Genomic DNA, 15,325 nt, shown 5'->3' on the forward strand with positions numbered 1-15,325 from the left:
GGCATAAATAATCCGCGCCCATACACGAGCTATTTTTGTCGCGCGGCTCGCCGGCGGCGGCACCGTCAAATGCGCTCGACAATATCATTTTCTACAAAACGGGAACACACCCTCGGCGACTTTTAGGGGATGAAAAAACCGTCTCGCGGTCGAAACGAGACGATGACCAGAGGCCAAATTCATTGCGTGCGCGCCGGGCAAAATTGGCTTTTTAATAATAACACACAAAAAATGTTCAAACGTATCTTTTTACAAGGAGAGATGTCTAATGCTTTATTAAGTTGGATCTCTATAAAAAAGTTTAATTGAGGTAAAAACATAAATAACGAAAATAGGAATCAAAAGTTGCTAAGTGAAAAAGAATCAGTGTAATTATTTTGAAGAAGGAAGAAAATTTACGAATCGCAAATAATATCATCCTTACAGATTTGGTTTTTCTCACATATTATTCATCAATTTCAGCTGAAAAATAAGCTAAATATTAAATACAATTGCAAATTTTTCCCAGCGGAAACTTATCCTTTGACGCTGTAAAAGTGCTTTGTTTTGAAGGAATAAATATATATTTTTTTTTAAATTTTGATTTATCTTTCATTTGAGCATCTTCAAATGTATCAGAACTGAAAGCAATTGACGCGGCGAAAATCATGTAATTTTAATCACAAATACAGATGATGCATTTCCTGTCACACACTTATTTGAGTTCTTTGCAAAAATAGATTTACCGAATGGATTGCGCAAATAATTGGTTTGCATTCGCCCTTCGATGTGAACTTTTTGCTAAAAATTACTTGATTTTTGCCGCACGTTTCCTCTTTAATAACCGCACAAGTCTCTCTCAAATTCAAAATTGTTCTCTGGCAGCTGAGCGAACTTTTAATTTGTAATATATTTTCACGCAGAAACGCGAAGGCGGCAGAGCGCAGAGAGCTGGGCCGCGATTAAAATCTCACGCACATCTGAAGTTTGCCCAAATTGATTACGACAGCAGTTTTGATAATCTGCGCGCCAGGGTCGACCGAAAAAGAGAGAGAAAGAAAGATCAGCAGCCACGAGAGGAACGTATCTCTTTTATATATAAAATGGGAGTTGATTCACGGACGAAAAAATAATCGTGACGTCACCGGCGTCGAACGTGTTTAATATGAAAAAAATGGTCTCTCTCATCCGTATAAATGTTGTTATCGAGAAGCCAACGAGGGAATATATTTTAAAACGCTCTAAATCAATGCAGCTTTTTATAAATTATTAAAAGCGTGCTTTTTTTAATTAATCCATTAAATTTATTTCATTAATATTGATTAATATCAATTAATTTTTATATTATTTACATTATTTTCACCCAAGTCGTTAAAAACCAGTTGTATGTGGCGAAATCTTAATATTTTATGAAAAATTTCTATATAAAAGTCACAATTTTCAATCAAAATGGTTAAAAAAAAGGAAAATTATAAGAAGTATAACATTTTTTTATTATTATATAATTAATTGTCTTTTGATGAAGTTCCAGGTTAAAGTTAAATTTAATTATTTCAATCTTTCAAATTTTTTTGACCAGAATTCATGCGTTTTGTCCGCGGAATGGCTTCTTGCGGACAACATTTTTGCTGGCGTTCGTGCCTCTTTTCGGGTGAATTAATAAAAATCGTCAAATAAACTAGTGATGGCAGGATAATTAACCGCAATTATTAGAGGGCTCTGGCTTTTGTGGACCGTGAAAACATTTGGCGCGCGCTTGCGTGCGCGCGCGTCGTGTTTGATGAAGCAGGGGGAAAATTGAGCTTTGGGGCTGCAGCGAGCCTGGCTAATAATCACCTGCCGAAACGCCCGCTGCCATCAAACCTCCTAAAACGCATTTGCACGTACTCAACGATTTTCTTCCGTTCTTTCTTTCCGTCTGCTGCATTTCAAGTCTTTGATGGCCGCGAGAGCAGTTTTGCATTTAATTATTCCAGGCATGCGTCTCGTCGCTGCTTGAAGGATTCTCGCACTAATTAATTGAGGCAAAATGCTTTTGGAAATGCATGTAATTGCTCTCGAGAGAGAAACGTATTAATTCACGCAGAACTAACAGGCCTTTACCTCAGGTGCAATTAAGTTAAAGGATTATTAAGGCAAAATAAGGCCGCTAATTTTTAAATATAAAAAAAAAACTGGAGACTAATTTATAAGCTTCTCAAACAATTTTTAAACTGAAAATAAGTTTCCAAATTGTTACAGAAAAAAAAATTATGTTTCTATCTCTGTCTGCTGCTAATTTTAATAATTTTGTCACTAAACTTTCCTGATACAAAAACCAAAAGGCTCAAAAATTTCACACTTTTAAGAACTAAGCAATATATAAAATGAGCACGTGCAAAATTGTTAAATTAAAATCTATATTTTTGAGAACTTTGATAACTTTTTTTAATTAAGAAAGAAATTATTACTATAGTAGTCAATTTTTTCCATTAATTATTGTTTTATAGAATAAATTAATAACATAAGTGACGTAGATGATATTTTACGAATAATACTTGATGGCTATGATGATGGCCAATAATTTAACTTGGGCCAATTCCAGAGCCACACCCAAATTGCACGCTGACCGCGAGTCATTTATGGAAGCATAATTGCTATTAATTTGGATCAATTATGAGCGATCTCTCCTGCACGGATTTACGAGCCAAAGCGGCCGATCTAAAAAATAATGTAAATAGTACGAAACATTACATAATAAATTTTATACCGTTGGCGACACGAAAAGAGATAAACAAGCTCGTCACCTGCTTCGGTTCGCACGACTTTGATAGCAAATAACATTATGCAAAGTACACATCACATGCCGACTGATATTTGGAATTGCGCACAATTTAAAATCAAATCCAGCATTTGTCGTCATAAATCAAAGTGAAAACTTCCACAATATTGAATGGAAAATGCAGGTGTGTGTCAATCAAAACGCGAGCAAATCAGCATTTCCATAAAAGCTTGGAATTAAAATGCCGGAAAAAAAGAGTTCTCACTTGACATGCATGAACGTCAATCAAGTCACACAATCGTGCACTTTAGTATTATTTTTCACCCCTTGTGTGGTTTTTATTTAAAAACAAATTATACTAATAACAAACACTTTTTCATATTCCTGTCCAGGTGTTAATTAGCCGAAACACAATAATTCTCACAAAGCTGCACACGTCGGCGTGAAATTAACTCACACACACAGACCAAAAATAATAATAATAATCATGCGGCGCGCGAGCCTGAGATGAGACCGCGCATTACGGCCAAAGCGATGAAAACTCAAACATGCACGCACGATATATGTATAATATTTTCTTTGCTATTCCAGCATTGTATGTTTGATTATGATGTATCGATGAGGGGGAATAATGCAGGAGGTTGGCCAGGCGAATAATATTATTAGGCGCGGCGAGCTGGTGCAGCCGGCCGCTTTTAATTGGCGACCACTTCAAAGGCTCAAAAAGAGGGAGAGAGATAAGCTAATGAGAGAAGAGTGAGAAAACGGACTAGCTTTGCCCACGTAACGGCAAAAGGAAAAATCATGTGGATACATGATTATTTAATTTTAAAGTTTTTTTTTTGCAAAATCAGATTTTAATTTAATATAAAGATTTAATTTATTTTTTTTTTTAAATAAGCAACTGAAGAATAGCTGCATTTGTTCTTGATTTGCCAAATTTTATTCAAAGATTTTCTTTCATAATCCTTATTTATTTTAAATATAACCGGCATATTATTATGTTTCCTTGATTGAAATATTTAAATTATCAAAATGTTTGTTTGAAGAAGGAGATGATCATGGAAAAAGCCCGATCTCTTCATTTCATCTCTTCATCTTCAATTTTGATCTAAATAAAATTACTAATTCTTTTTTCAATAATTTAATATAAGATTTAATTAAAAATTTTAAATTCTTTAAATCATTTACTATTTTATTGATGATTCCTTTGTTTAATTAAGTTTCTTATTTCATAAATTATTATAATTAGGATAATAAGACTTCAAAGTTTTTTATTTTTTAATTTTTTGAATGAGATAAACTTGGTCAGTCATTTCTGATTTTGAATTCTGAGGAGTTCCATTATCGCTCCTCAACGTTTGAATACAAAACTTTGGCGCAGCAATAAAATCGGCACACTTCACTCTGTCCTCATATCCAGGCAATAAATATCCCTCTCTTTTGTAGACAAACTTTGGCGGTGACAATAATTTGTCAGCGGCAAAGACCATTAATAACAAACATGAGCTACTCTCGTCGTCTCTCTCTCTCTGTTCCTTTCTTTTCCGAAAAACATCCCCTACTATATCTTTTATTTATCCAACCTAATGTGTGCGTCGGTCCAAGTCAAGAGGCGGCCGAGGGGTGGAAATTATTAATGACAATGCGGCTCGGTCGGCGGTCTCTTTTGATTACTCACGGCCACGTGTCTGTTTAAAATTTGTAAACCAAATGATTGAATCTGCTGTGCTATGGGAAGAGAGGATTTTCATTCATCGGCCGTTTTGCGCCGTAAACTTGATTATGAATTTATATATCTGCGCGCGGCACTCCCCCGAGGCCTTTTTTCATCTGTGGCGACACCGTGAAATTCGCTCGCGCTTAATTAAGCAGCTTTTTTTTCCGGACATAAATTAAGTTAAATAAACTGCGTAGCAATTGCGTTTTCGAGCGGAATGATTTTACTTATATGTGAGCAAAAGAGTCGAAATTGAACCATTTCTTTCAAGATCTGAAAACCTTTACTTTTTTAAGACATATAATTTACACTTGATAACTTTGATATAAAAATAGTGTGAATTTTTGCTATTAAAAAAATGTAGTATTTAACAATGGTCTTTTATTAATTTCAGCTTATTCATTAAATTTAAAAAATTGAATTTAATAAAAGGGAGTTAAGTATACTTTTTTTATTTTAAAAATTAAGGAAATTCCCTGTTTGCTAATTTTCATACATAGTATTCGTTTTTCACATTTCATTAGCGAATAAGTAAAATGCTGACAGTGAAAAGTTGCAGATCTTTCATCACGAAAGTTGGGCAATAAAATTCCGTGGCGACAAATTGCGGACTCTTGGCGGGCCCGACGAGGGATGAAAATAACGTGGTGTACGCGCGGCTCTGGTGCTGACGAGGGTTTTATTTTTTTTATTTAGGCCGTCGCGCGGACTGAACATGCAGCCATTTGCATCTCATCCCAGGCTTATGTATTCTTGGGAAGGGAATTCGCACATAAAGGAGAAGAAGAAGCAGAGCGGCTTTAATTTATTTTCCCTTATTACACGGCCGCTTGCAAATCAGGGATGAATCGCAGAGAGAGGAAGAGACAAGCAAGCACCGCCGCATTAGAAAACGCACAACATGAATTTATGTCCGCGGCGCGTTTTGGGTGAGGAGCCGAGGCACTTTGCTCGGTGCTGCTCGCAGGGCGTGGTTTGCTATTGATTTCTCCATCGGACCAGCCACCCTTGCAACACCCCAAAATACACTCCGGCGGCACCCCCGAGTCGCCCTCGAATGGATGGATGTGCACTTTTGGACAAGAACACGGCCGCAATATCCCCTGCAGCAGCACAAATGTCTTTTCCTCTCTCCGAGCCAATGTATATAACTAAGGGAACACCACCAGCAAATCAACTTCTTGTAAACTGTAGCCAGGGCTCGGTTTTGCTCCCCTTGCACTTTCCGCGCAAATACGACTTCATTTAGCGTCTCCCGGCATTTTCTTCTAAATTATATAAAACAAACCAAGTCTTTTTACAAAATAACTGAAAATATCATGCCAAATTAAATGCTTTAATTTTTAACAACTGCTGAGTAAACAAAGATCCAGGCCGCCAGAATTTATCAACAATTAGTTGTTCTTTGAACAAAAACTGCTTATCAGTAATTGAATATATAAATTACTTGACGTTTCAAAGCTTCTAATTTCTCTACATATTTGTCTTGAGCAAATTTTACTGTGAAAGTTCTTTATTTTAATTACTGTATACCTGAAATATTTGGAATATTAAATCATTATCCTATTTCTTGGAAAATGTATCAGTTTTTCCTCCCGGAAAGCTGTTAAAAAAACTATATGTTAACTCCTCTAAAATTTTTGTATTTTTTCCACTTTAATTTTTAAATATTTACATGATGCATATAATTTATGAGGGCAATGATTTCCTCTTAGAAAAATCAATAAAATTTACTTAAATTTTAATTAAAAATTCTAAATTCAATTTTTGGTGAAAATTTAATCACTTATTTCAGTGAATAACAAAACATATTCGTTCCTTAAATATTAATCTAGATTTGAAATGATCAACTCTCTTGAAATATAAAATTAAACCTCATTCCAAATAAAAAAAAAATGCACTTGAGAATGGTTTTAAGAGGTTTTTATAGTGTATAAACTGAAATTAAAACTTATGAATCTTTTCCCAGAAGGTCAAAGTAAATTTTTATGTCAACCGACTTTTGGTTTTATTTTCCATGTTAATTGCGGTTCTTTGAACTTGATTTAATAACATTTTAATCAATTTTAGTGACGCCGATTTTCAGATAAAATTTTTTATAGAAGACTCCCTTAAGAAACAATGAAAAGAATGTTGAATTTCAATAATTCAATCAATGAATTCAATTTTTCTTACCATAAATATGTCTCTTTGAATCTGACATCAACAAACCAGTGCTGATGAAAAGAAAAATTGCCATCAAAATTAATTAGGCATTTTCATAGCAAAAGACTTTTCTTGATTAAATCAATACTCATAATTTTTTCATATTTCAAAATCTTGCTTCTTTGGAACTCCAAGGAATGAAACATTCAATTCAAGAAGAATCTGTTTTAGTTTGGCCGAGTTAAAAGAGTTAATTTTCTGCTGTCAAAAGCGATTTTCCTTATTTTGGAACAAATATTATAAAGTGACCCACGGAGGCGCCTCCTCTCACAATAACTTTTTCTTCTTCTTATTTTCCCTCTCAATCCATCTCTTTTGTCAGAGACGTCAAAAGCTGCTGCATTCGATGTAATAAACGCAGCCGATATAAAACGATTTATTTTTCTCGCGGGCCGTTCGTCTCGAGTACACAAATTACTTGGCGCCACGATCAAATTAAATTTACCTCACATACAAAGCCTTTTGATGGCTAATTCCTTCTCCCGAAGCAGCAGCACCAGCAGCGGTCACAAAAGATGTATTTTTTCCTTTTCATCCTTGGCCCGGCGCAGGTACAACAATCAAAAATAAGTCCCTAAGTTAGAAAATTGCACTTGATTATGAGACGGGAAATTGGGCTAAATTGGTCGTCTTGTTATTTTTCCCGCGAGTTTCACACACAAAGTCTCTTTAGATTCACACGCCGAGCAGCCCAAGGTGGGTTTTGTGTTCATTTTAATACTTTTGTAAAGTCATTGGATGAATAACATGCGCGTCGTGATAATTTCGTCCGCTTATGTGGGCGGCGATGCTATCTGCTGTGTCGCCACACTTGCCATTTGTCAACGGGCGCATCAATCAAGCTGTGTGCAGTGACAGAGTGACCAACCAAAACACATTTTTCTCCGTTTCCGCCGCTGACGCCAGATGCTTTTCCGGCTTTTCCTTTTTTGTGTATATACGTGTCTCTCTATATTTTTTTGATAAAATTCAGAAACACGAAAAACTCGGCTGCTATTTCCTTTAAAAAAAATTAGAAATTGTTTTGCAGTGGACGAAATTTATACATAATTATCTGAAAATAAAAATCATTTTCGTTATCATAAAAAAATTAAATTCTAAAAAAAAAAATTAGAATCATTTTCAGGCGTAAAATTAAAATATTCATATTAAATTTTCTTTTTACAAACAAATCCTTACAATTGAATAAACAATAATAATTTAATTTTTGGAAATAAATAGAAAAAGGAAAATAGAAATGATCAAAATTGTAATTATATTATTTGTAATCACTAGAATTATTTTAAAATTAATTTTTTTTTTTCAATTATATCCACATGAAAAAAACTCTCACCTTAAGTCGAAGGGGTGGTTTTATATTAAAATTTTTTCTTGTGAAATTCATGGGCGGTATAATGAGCAGACCGAGCCTTATGCGGTGCAAACTCTTAAAAAGCAGCACCCGTGGTCAATAAATAATAATAATCCGCCCCGGTGCGGCCGTGAAATCGCAAACACGCGCCGCTGTATGATATTTCACGCCGCAAATCGAATTCATTTGGTGGTTGCGGCGGCGGGTGAGCGTCGCAGGGGGTTGCTGACGGTGGCAGCTCTTTAGACGGGCAAGCCGGGGTGAAATGAGATTCATTGCCCGGCGCGCTGCGGTGTCACTTGCTTGTGCGCTCATCGCTGTCATTACCAATCTCGCCGCAATATATCAACCCCCGGGCCACCCCCTGCCGCCCGCAACCCGCTAAATCTTAATTATGCGACCAATGCAAATCAAATTATTCGCATAAATTCCGAAATTGATTTTCAGCTCATGAGATTATAAACAATATTTTGCACGGTATAGTAAGAATTTTCCTTCCATTTTACAAGTATTTATAAAATTATTTGAATTCTAAATTAATTAAGTTTTTACAAAAATGGGAGTTTAAATTTCTGACAATTAGAAAAATTAGCTTCTTTTTGAAGTGAGGACTTCTTAATTATAAAAAATTCAGAGATAATAAAATTTTAGAGATGGAACTTCTTGAATAACTGCATCGCCACTAGCAAGAATTTTGCTGAAACTTCTAATATCAATCAGCAGTTTAAAAAATATTAATCATTTTATTAAATTCCAAACATGAAAATGACAAAAATTATAAGATCTTTGATTGAAATTAAGCGCCTATTTTAAGAGTTTGATTAACGTCAGCAGAGAATTGCAGAAGAATAAAGAAAATTGGTTAATATTTTGGCTCACATTTAATCAGCTAAATTTGGTTAAAACTTTTAAAAAGGAAAGATATTATCAAGAAAGGTTGGTAATTTATTATTTTAAACTTTTGATAACATTTAATTGTATTATTTTTCATTATTGTATTTTTTATTATAATTATTAACTGAATTGTAATATTATTTTCTCATTGTAATTTATTTCGTCAAATTCATTCAATTCGAGCAATCCGCAGTCATGTCATAGTTTTTTCTACCAAATTTTAATAATAAATACAAAAAATATAATTTAATTATGTATAAATTTTTTTAACCTCTACCAAAGAGTTAGAATAAAAATGACACTTAATAATGTAGAAATGAGAACCTCTTCAAAACTGAAATATTTTCCCCTGTTGTGTAAAAATAATCTAAGGTTTTGAGCTAAAAAGTGCGGCAGAACTGAACACCCCTATTTTTATTTCCTGCCACGGAGATTCTTTCTCTCTGTTCAGTGGGTTGCAAAAAAAAGTGGCAGCGGGAAACTCGGAAGAACCACAAATCACTGGTTAAAGGGTCAATTGGATTTGGCAGCGGCGCATCAACCCAATCGAAACAAGCGCGGCATCTCGCTTTTCCACGCGAGGAAATTGCGAAATCAACCCCTGCGGCGAATCCGAGCTTCGGTCCATGTCGCGCACAGAATCCCAACGAGATCTTTCCTTCTTCTTTTGGTGAGATTTATTAGAAAGCTCGATCGAAGCCATAAATTTCGGTCGGTTTTTTGTGATTAAAAATTAATTTGGCCATTACACGTCTCGAGCCTAAAATGGATTCGGACGCGCATCAAATTATTTTTTACGATCTCTCTCGTCTGCGCGCGGCTCATTTGGGCTGAAAATAAAATGTACAGAAAAAAAATATAAATACTCTGACGTTGGGAAGGGTCGCTGCCGCGCGATTTGAGCCAATTTGCCGGCGAGAATGACTCGTGTTATTATTATTCAGCGAGGGATACACAAAGAGTGAAGTTGCCATGGAAAGAGGCAAATTACACTCTGTTGTAAAGAAGCAGGGCCTCTCAAGCATTATTAGCCGAAAACAGCGCTGAATATTAATTAAATCTTAATTTTTATACGCATATGTTCATCGGCCGCGAATATGTGGCTGAAATTGCTTGAATGAGCGCAGATCCGGTTCCCTGCCGCCGAGGTTGTTTTTGTATAAAAAATATAAAATAAGCTTTTTAACATAAGACGGAATGGTTTATAATTAAAATTGAAGTTTAGAGAGAAAAAATATATAAGCAAAAACAAAAATTATTAAAAAAGGCCCAAGTTATAAGTATGTAGATAATAAGATCCTAATTATGTAATTATTCTTTTTTTACGGACTCATTAATTATTGCAGAAAGGAATAAATAATGCTCAATAAATCGCTTGAAAACGAGAGATTAGAATTCGAAATTGTTTTCAAATAATTGAAAAAAAATTGGTGTTCATTGTTGTTAATTATTGATTTGACCAATAATGAGTCTTAAAAACAAACTGCAAATATCAATTGACATTGTTTCACCTATCAATATAAATGTTAATTCAATCAGAAAAATGAGATTTATTCATATTAAAATAACCTTCATGGTGATCAGAAATCCATATATAAAAAAATTAAAAATAATTAAAAAACAGAATTTTCCAAAAAATGGAATTTTTTATAGTAAAAATTTTAGTTTCTATATTTGCCTATGCAATTGAATTCTGAATTAAAACGAGTAAAGTAAGTTTGACAAAGTATGAGTAAAAAATCGAGCCAAAAGTTTAAAATTTGAACTTTTTGTGATTTTACCAAAATCGATTTAGTTCAGAGTGAAATTTAGAAAATATTGGAAATAATATATTGCATTTTGACTAAACAAATCTGCAACGCTGTTCAAAATTTGACCTTTTCCGTTCGGAAATAAATTAAATTCGCCACCATATTATATTTTCGCGTTTGATCATTTTTCCCGAGTCAGAGCGCGGCTCAAAGATAGCTGCAGAGCAGGAAAAAAATGTGCCCATCTGTATATGTGAGCGGGTCTGGTGATGTGTGTCTGCATGCCAGGCCAGCATCCCATCCACCCCTGCCTTTCCGTCTCCCAACCTATAATTTGCGCCTCGGAGCCGCGCGCCTCCGAGGAGCCGCCACCAAGTTGGACCTCGATCTTTTCTCTCTCTCTCGCTCGCTCGCTCTCTGTTATATAAATTACTTTGATGTAATGCACTGGCCATGCCACTCGCCTGGAATTTTCGTTGCTGCGGTGGCCGCGCCGAAATACGTCTTATTTCTTTTACTGCGTCTTCAGACGGACGCAGACATCTCGACAATTACACCCAAATTCGTTTCGACCTGCACTTTTCCTGAAAAAAAAAAATTAAATAAAAGAAACGCTCACGCGGCACGTGTTTGCTAACTTTTGATCTAAAAAGTCCCTGCCAAATTATAGTTTCTGTTGATCCGTAAAAAAAATTTTATTTCTGCACATTTTTTCTGTCAAACCTGTTTTGAATTCAAATTCTTTCAGTTCTGGGGGAAAAGTTAATTCACAAATTGTTGAGAGGGAGTTTCCTAATAAAGTAGAAATATTTGACAAGCAGGTTGCATTTTTTTCCAGTTTTAATTTTTAATCTATTCTGATCTCGAATAACAACACCAGTTTTGTTAGATTTTTTAAACTTCTTAAGCATTTTGGTTCTTTAATTTTTAAGACTTTTTAAAGGTTCTCTAAGAAAGTCTAAAAAGATTAACTATAAAACTTATCATTAATATAAAAAATTATTATTCCTAACATGATTTTAACAAAATATTTTAGGTCCGGATCTTTGCTAATTTTTTTATTTTATAAAATTCACTGCAGTTGAGTAAATTTCCAATAACCTCGTAAATAATATTTTTCACCCAAACCATCCTGCATTTTTTTTTGTTAATTTATCACGGACCCTTGTTCTCTATTTTGCTTGAAAAGGGTGCCTGGTCATTTTTTCCGCGCGTGAGAAAATCGCGATAGGCCGCTGATGAGCCGCTGCAGGGCAAAAGCGCCGAGAGACGTTTTTATTATTTATTGTAAAAGAGAAGAAAAAAATATGGATATATAAAATAAAAGTGAAGCGAGCGCGGTGCTGCTGGGCAGCAAAGGCTTTTTCATATCATTTGCCTCTTAAATACGATTTTGATTAATCTAAAATGGGATATGTATAAATTCTTGCTTAGCGCGAGAGTTGTCAGAGAGAGAAGAGCAGCGAATACATACATATGAAGTGTAGAATTCATATATAAGAGATTTTTTATTCCTTTTTGTTTAAGACTATCCAAGCCACATCTATAATTATATGGCTGCTAACGTATAATTAGTGAGCGTAAATTTTAGTCAAGCAACCCTAAAGCATTAACTTATGGACTGGCTGGCTGTGTGTATGTGTTTGAGCAGCGAGAGAGAGGAGAGAGGCAGGACGCGCCGGGCTCGCTCACAACATAATTTTTATTTTTTATTTTTTTCCTCTCTCGCTCTTTGTTTGGTATACCGAATTCAATTTCTGATATCTCTCCGATGCGTCATTCCTCCTATATATTTTTCCTGACGTATTCACTTTCGAATCACATGCATTATATTATTTGACGAAACAACTAAATTATATGCAAGACCGGCCGTTTCAGCGAATTACGTATGCAGATTTTATAGCTCTCGTTATTTATTGCCGCGGATAGTATAAAAAAATACCGCTTCGGAAACAAATTTAATTTTTGTTTCCAATCATTTAACTAATTAAATCAGTCTCGTTATAACTTCTGGTAATTTTTCACGTCCAAACAAGCAAGTTGAGAAGTGACACAATTTATTTATTGTTTTGTAATTCGAGAGAAGATAGCCGCGGGCCTTGAATAAATTAATAATATTATATACAACTGCGCAAAGCAAGACCCTAGGTCCGCTTTGATAAATGTTCCAGACCGCCTGACAAAGTGGCTGATCCACAAATTATGATTTATTACCAGCGGAGCTAAATTTTTGGCACAACATTCGGGTTGCTTCATTCTATGTTAATGCGTTGTTCGCATAAGAGCCTCGCGTGATAAACTAAATTTACACTTAAATAGTTGATTGAGAGTTGGAACAAAAAAAGGAGAAGCAAAAAATGTTACAAAAAAAAAAAACAAGCCCATATGGTTTTAGATAAAATTTCCTGTTGCCCCTTCCTCGGGGGCGAAAGTATGCAACCGTTGTGATAGATGTGTTGCTCGGGATTGCATATCTCAGCATCTAAAAGTTTCCGAAAACTTAGTGAATTTTAAAACATTGAAGAAAAGTGCTGACTGACTATGAGGAGATCCGTAATAAAAAATTTATGAAACTTAAATTAAAAAAAAAATAATTAATGAAAGATTGCAGCATTTTTTTTTATGTTATTCAAAACATCCAATTTTCACAATTTTGTATACCTTTTTATTTGCTTGCTGCTGCTGAGAATAGGGTATTTTTGTTCCTGGAATTTAGAGTAAAATCTTTGTGCTTTTTATTGTTTTCCTTCCAACAAAATTGCAATCTTTGAATGATATTTTTAAGGGTTTTAAGTTTCAATAATTATCAACAATCATATTAATTTTGTATTCAGGAATCTTGCAAATATCGTAAATAATTTTCAAAATAATTAGCAAGATCTGTAGAATAATAGAAATTAATTTAAGCTTTCTGCTTAAAAAAAGCTGAAAAAGTAAATATCAGGAGTTTTCAATTGATAAACACACCAGTTGTTTCACGTTTTAAACGAAAGATGTTGTAAAAAAATAAGGCACTGGGCCATCGAGATGCCCAGCGAAAAGTTGCAGCAAAAAAGCTCGCCGCGTAATTAGGCTTTCAAAGCATTCCGCTGGTATAAAACTGAGCCATGCGAGAGGAAGGTGACGTCGTGCCTTAAGTGTGGGGCGGGGCGCCGAGGGGGCGGGGCGCGGCGTCTCCAATGGCCGCGCGTCGGTCCGACTCGTCGCGCGCTCCTGCGGCTCCCTCGCCCAGTGCCCCAAAACCCTGTGCCGGATTCGGACCTCCAGACTAGCCAGGACCGAATCTCACCTGCGGCGCATGCATTGCGCCCGATTAGCGCTGCAATTAGCGGGGCGATGTTGAGCGACATGGCTTCGGCGCCGGCCCTGCAGAGAACCAACCCCATCATCACCACCTTCAAGCAAGTGAGTAGAACGTGCGCCCCTGCGACCGGAAACAAGCGCTAAATTTGCATAATGCTAAGGGAAGCCATCAACTTTTTTTTATTTAAATCTAGAAATTTTCAAAATTTCGCGCTAAAATTTAAATAGTTTAAGACATTTCATTAAACAATTGAATCTTAAAAAAATGCATCTTTTGTATTTTGATTATTTTAAAACTTCTCTATGCTAGCTAAACAATATAGAATTTTATAAAATTTAGTCTCACAGTTGTCTCTAGCAGATTAAAAAAAAACATTTTAATTAGATTGGTTTGTCAATTTTGTAGTTCAACTGAAATTAAGCACGTGAAAAAAATGGGCTTATATTCCTCATTCAAATTTTAACATTTGTAACAGTAACGGCTGAATTAAAGCAGTTCAATCAATATTATTGTTGAATTATTCTATTGGAAAAGTGTAAAGTAGGCAAAATCTCTACACAGAGGACACTTTTGTTGCCTAACCTTGTTGTAGGAAAACGGTTTTCCTCTCTGCGAACTATGACGTTCCAGAACAACCTCATACATATTATGGTGCAAATCTTAACAAATTTTTATCAAAATCTGAATGTTCATTTTAAAATTAGGTTTCAAACTTTGAATTCATTTGAAATTTGAAATACTGAAAATTATATAAAATTTTACTAAAATTTAAAATTTCCCACTGTATGACTTTTTTAAATTGTGATCTTGTTGGAGTTGTTGAACCTTATCTAAAAGTTTTTTTTACTACATTTTAAAATACTGTAATCATTTCATTATAAACTATTTTTTCTTTTTTCAAAAGTAAAACAATTGTTAAGGGAGAAACAAATTTGAATTGCAGGACAAAAGGGCTCTCCTAAAACTGAAGATTTTGCTAAAACTTCCTTCTTTGTGAAAATGAGCTCTAATTCGTTTGTAAATTTTGATTAGATTTCATTATTCAAACGGAAAAAAATGATACCAGAACGCACTATCTTCATATCCACCGGGCATTGATTTTTTTCAATCAAATCCCCAGCATTTACACATTCAAATAGTTTTTTACTAATTTTATTTTCAAAAAAACCTTTTACCAATCATTCAAAAAATTAAGAACTTTTTTAGCTTCTTTTCTTCAAAGTCAAATTGCCAAGGACCTTTTTTGAAATTGTATGCTTTTTGTTGAACAATAATTCTCGGTAATTCCTTTGTTTGCACAGGAAATTTTGTAATTAAACCATTCCAGCGCGCTGAGAGCCGTGTTTTTTTTCTGTTTATC

At 34.8% G+C, this 15,325-nt stretch overlaps 1 protein-coding gene across 2 annotated transcripts in view; it reads left to right on the forward strand.

Annotated features, from left to right (window-relative positions):
• Positions 1 to 15,325, forward strand: part of LOC132193819 (transcription factor Sp9) — a 30,777-nt gene that overhangs the window by 2,349 nt on the left and 13,103 nt on the right. The window contains exon 1 of one of the 2 annotated variants that reach the window (XM_059614724.1): positions 13,904 to 14,066. The exons of the other annotated variant lie outside the window; for it this stretch is intronic. Coding sequence (XP_059470707.1) covers positions 13,998 to 14,066 — 69 coding nt within the window. The 5' untranslated portion in view covers positions 13,904 to 13,997. Of the gene's footprint in view, positions 1 to 13,903; positions 14,067 to 15,325 lie in introns of those variants that run through there. 2 annotated transcript variants of the gene reach the window in all.

This window comes from Neocloeon triangulifer, unplaced genomic scaffold (genome assembly GCF_031216515.1).
Source record: "Neocloeon triangulifer isolate White Clay Creek 2 clone unplaced genomic scaffold, ASM3121651v1 ptg000005l, whole genome shotgun sequence".
In the NCBI taxonomy this organism is placed as follows: domain Eukaryota; kingdom Metazoa; phylum Arthropoda; class Insecta; order Ephemeroptera; family Baetidae; genus Neocloeon; species Neocloeon triangulifer.